Source organism: Lactuca serriola, chromosome 4 (assembly GCF_051521515.1).
Source record: "Lactuca serriola cultivar US96UC23 chromosome 4, Lser_US96UC23_V15, whole genome shotgun sequence".
NCBI classification, from domain to species: domain Eukaryota; kingdom Viridiplantae; phylum Streptophyta; class Magnoliopsida; order Asterales; family Asteraceae; genus Lactuca; species Lactuca serriola.
The window spans coordinates 185,481,038-185,484,595 of NC_136411.1; the positions used below are offsets into that span (position 1 = coordinate 185,481,038).

A 3,558-nucleotide genomic window follows, 5' to 3' on the forward strand; every position below is an offset into this window, starting at 1 on the left:
TCACTGAGCATTTTGCTTACATGTTGTTGATTTGTTTCAGGTACTTCTGAGCCCAAGGGCAAGGGCAAGGCGTGATGGCGCAGCGTGGACTCTATCTCTCTTTTACTAGTGTGTTTGGGACACTGATGTTTTAAATGTAAAATAATGATGTAATGAATGTGGATTTAAAAACAGATGTTTTGGGGATTTATGGCTATGGAAAATGGTTTTGATTAATTAAAAATGAAAAATTTTCTATGAAAAATTGGGTCGTTACAAGTTGGTATCAGAGACTTCGTTTGAGGGATTCGGGCACACCCTCGGGTGTGTCAGGACTCAAACTAAGGAAATGGTAAAAAGATTTTCAAAATTAACTCAAAATGGTTTTCAAAAGGAAGTGAAAGATGAGAGTGCAACGCGCGTGATCAGCCGAGCCAAGTAGTTCCCCAACATGTTAGCCATGCTGTATTGATATTTGAGTCTTGTTGCTTATATGGAACTTGCTATGTGTATGCTTTTAAAATTATATACGGTTAGGAGCTTATAGCCTCAGAATGATTGATTTGGCCTTATTTTCTTTTCCTTTTCTGGATATGTTCTTAAGGTAGAATCTCTTATTTGAAAGCCTATTGGATCCTTTCTGTGTATAATTTGCATGCATAAAAGCAACCTGCTATGATTGGTTTGATTATTATGAGTAGAGGAAATTGTAGGACAACTTAGGATTTGATTTATGCGGTTATTGAGGGACATGGTTTAGTGTTGGGACGAATTGGAGTTATCAAGTAAGGCAGTGGGGGAAAGGTACATGTAGGTGTGGAAGGTAGTATTGGGCCCGTACTACTAGAAGCACAAGACCTATACCCAAAGCCATGTTTTCCCTGGGAGCTCCAAGGAGGACCAGTGTGGAAGGACCCTTGTTATGGATATCCTGATGATTATGTTTTATGGCATTTCAGTCCAACATGGTGACAACACGATTCAGAGTAGGGGGTTTAGGATTGGGATCTGGATCTGGGGTAGGGTCAGGGTCAGGCAACACTACTAATGGTATTGATGGGAGGCTGCGTGAGTTGATTGCGGCCGAGGTCACGAAGGGTATCCTTGACGCTACCTCAGTCAACTTTGGGGCGGTCAAGGATGGTATGATGGAGATTATGGAGGAGAAACTTAGGGCATTCAGAACTGAGGTTTATGCGGGTCAGGTTGGAGCTCGAACTCCCTCATTTTAGGAGTTCACGGCATGTGGAGCTCCAGAGTTCTCTGGGTCCAGGGACCCCATTGTGAGTCGACGCTGGGTAGCGGACATTGAGAATGCCCAACGCACGAGTTCTTTCCCAGGGGAGGCAAAGGTTAGGCATGCTTCTTGTATGTTGAGAGATAGGGCCCGGGATTGGTGGGGCGAGGTTACTAGCTAGGTGGGAGCAACCGGTGTGGCTGAGATGTCATGGGCTGAGTTGGTTCGATGTTTCGAATCAGATTTTGCACCGCCTATTGAGGTGCAACGATTGGTGAGGGAGTTTCACGGTTTGCAGCAAACCACCGAGACTGTGGCGGAGATCACCGCCAAGTTTTGAGAGCGAGCTTTGTTGATCCCACAGTATGCTACTGACTAGGAGATGAGGCGGAACCGATATCATTCCATACCGCGGGAGGATATTCAGGAGTTTGTGAGCTTTACGAGGTGCAAAACCCTGAATGAGATGGTAGAGAAGGCCCGTGAGAGGGAGATGGAGTTGGAGTCCTGCACGAAGCGAAAGACTGAGCAGGTGCAGGTAGCAGGGGTTCAGGCTAAGAAGTCTAAGACCTCTGATTCTTCGGGTAGGGGCCAGCAGGGCTGGGGCAGGTGTGCCAAGTGGGGAGGTTTCATAGTGGGGCTTGTAGGACAGCTGTGACGTCGGGATGTTACTCTTGTGGTCAGCAGGGCCACATGAGCAAGGATTTCCCCAAGAAGGGCTTGATATGTTTTCACTGCAACTAGACAAGCCATAAAAGGCCGATTATCCGAGGTTACAGGGAGGGGGAGGGGCAGTGGCGTCGCCCACACCCGCCACTATGAGGATTACTGATAGTCGCCCTGTCAAGGTGGAAGCTCCAACGGTGAAGAGCCGCGCATTCCAGCTGACTAACGAGGAGGCTCGAGCAGCGCCAGACGTTGTGGCTGGTACATATTTATTCTTGTCAGCTTTATATTTATTTGAAGTGCTTATATATGTATATCATGCTTGTATAGGGACCTTTTTGGTCAATGTTATGTCGGCACATGTTTTGTTTGATTCGGGTGCTACCCGATCTTTCGTGTCCCTTGCGCTTAGCCAGAAATTCCGAAACGCGCCAGGGACTCTAGATACCCCGTTTGAAGTGGAGATTGCAGATGATCGCACTGTGAGTGCTGCGAGGGTATATCGGGACTGTGTCTTGAATGTGCATGGCAAGAGGTTTCGCATCAATTTAGTTCCCATACCGTTGCAAGGATTGAAGGTAATCGTTAGGATGGACTGGCTGGGGGCCAACGGAGCCATGATTGATTGTGAGCAGTAGTTAGTCCGAGTTCGAACCCCAAGTAGGGGAGAACTCGTTATTCTTGGTGAGAGGGCCTCGTAGGGACCGACCCTCTATTCGGCTGCAAGGACTAGGAGGTTTTTGCAGCAGGGCTGCACGGGATTTCTGCCTTATGTTTCGGATACGAGAGTAGAGACTGTGTCGGATATGGGCAGTATGCTAGAGGTACATGATTTTCGGCATGTTTTTCCTGAATAGTTGTCGGGACTGCGACCAGAGAGGCAGGTGGAGTTTCGTATTGATTTAGTGCCAGGTGTGGCTCCGATAGCGAAGCCACCATATCGATTGGCACCGAACGAGATGCAGGAGCTATCTACGCAGCTTCAAGAGCTGCTAGACCGAGGGTTCATCTGTCCGAGAAGTTCTCCATAGGGAGCACCGATCCTTTTCGTGAAAAACAAGGATGGATCGCATAGGAATGTCCATCAATTATAGGGATCTGAACAAAATGACAGTGAAGAACCATTATCCTTTGCCAAGGATCGATGACTTATTTAATCAACATTTGGGTGCATCTTGGTTCTCCAAGATTGATCTTCGGTTCGGGTATTGATATGTGGATATCTACTTATATATTTTACATCATATCTTAATACTTTTAGCTATAATTATGCTTATTATAGAACAAAAGGTACTTATTATGTTTAATATCTATTATGTAGAGTAAAAGACATGCTCGGAAGCAATATGGAAGTTGTAAGTAGGAAAATGTGAGCATAAGCAAGAAGAAGATACATAAAGGATGTTGTTGAACAGCTTGACCCTTCATCATTATTTTGACCATATCTCCTAACTCATAACTCCGATTAAGGCAATTCAAAATAATCTGAAAACTAGACACAATTTCGGATGACTTCTGTGATTTAAGAAAAGTCGGATTTCCAATCACCACAACATGGTGATTCCACCACGACGTGGTGAATAAAATCTTCGTGATTCTTACCGTTGGGTTGGAGAATACAAGATAAACTTGAGGACCACGACGTGGTGCCTTTACCACGTCATGGTGTTGAGATT

At 45.7% G+C, this 3,558-nt stretch overlaps 1 protein-coding gene across 1 annotated transcript; it reads left to right on the forward strand.

The window, feature by feature from the left end:
• Nucleotides 1–2,034: 2,034 nt before the first annotated feature.
• LOC145099062 (uncharacterized) lies at nt 2,035–2,520 on the forward strand. Its single transcript, XM_079036648.1, has 2 exons — nt 2,035–2,143; nt 2,213–2,520. Exons 1-2 carry the CDS (start codon nt 2,035–2,037, stop codon nt 2,518–2,520), a joined length of 417 nt encoding a protein of 138 aa, XP_078892774.1.
• Nucleotides 2,521–3,558: the final 1,038 nt, after the last annotated feature.

Excerpts from the sequence above, each read along its gene's own strand:
- LOC145099062 (XM_079036648.1), top strand. The coding sequence starts at position 2,035 with ATGAGGATTACTGATAGTCGCCCTGTCAAGGTGGAAGCTCCAACGGTG. Across the intron at positions 2,144-2,212 it reads AGCGCCAGACGTTGTGGCTG|GGACCTTTTTGGTCAATGTT; the intron begins GTACATATTTAT and ends ATGCTTGTATAG.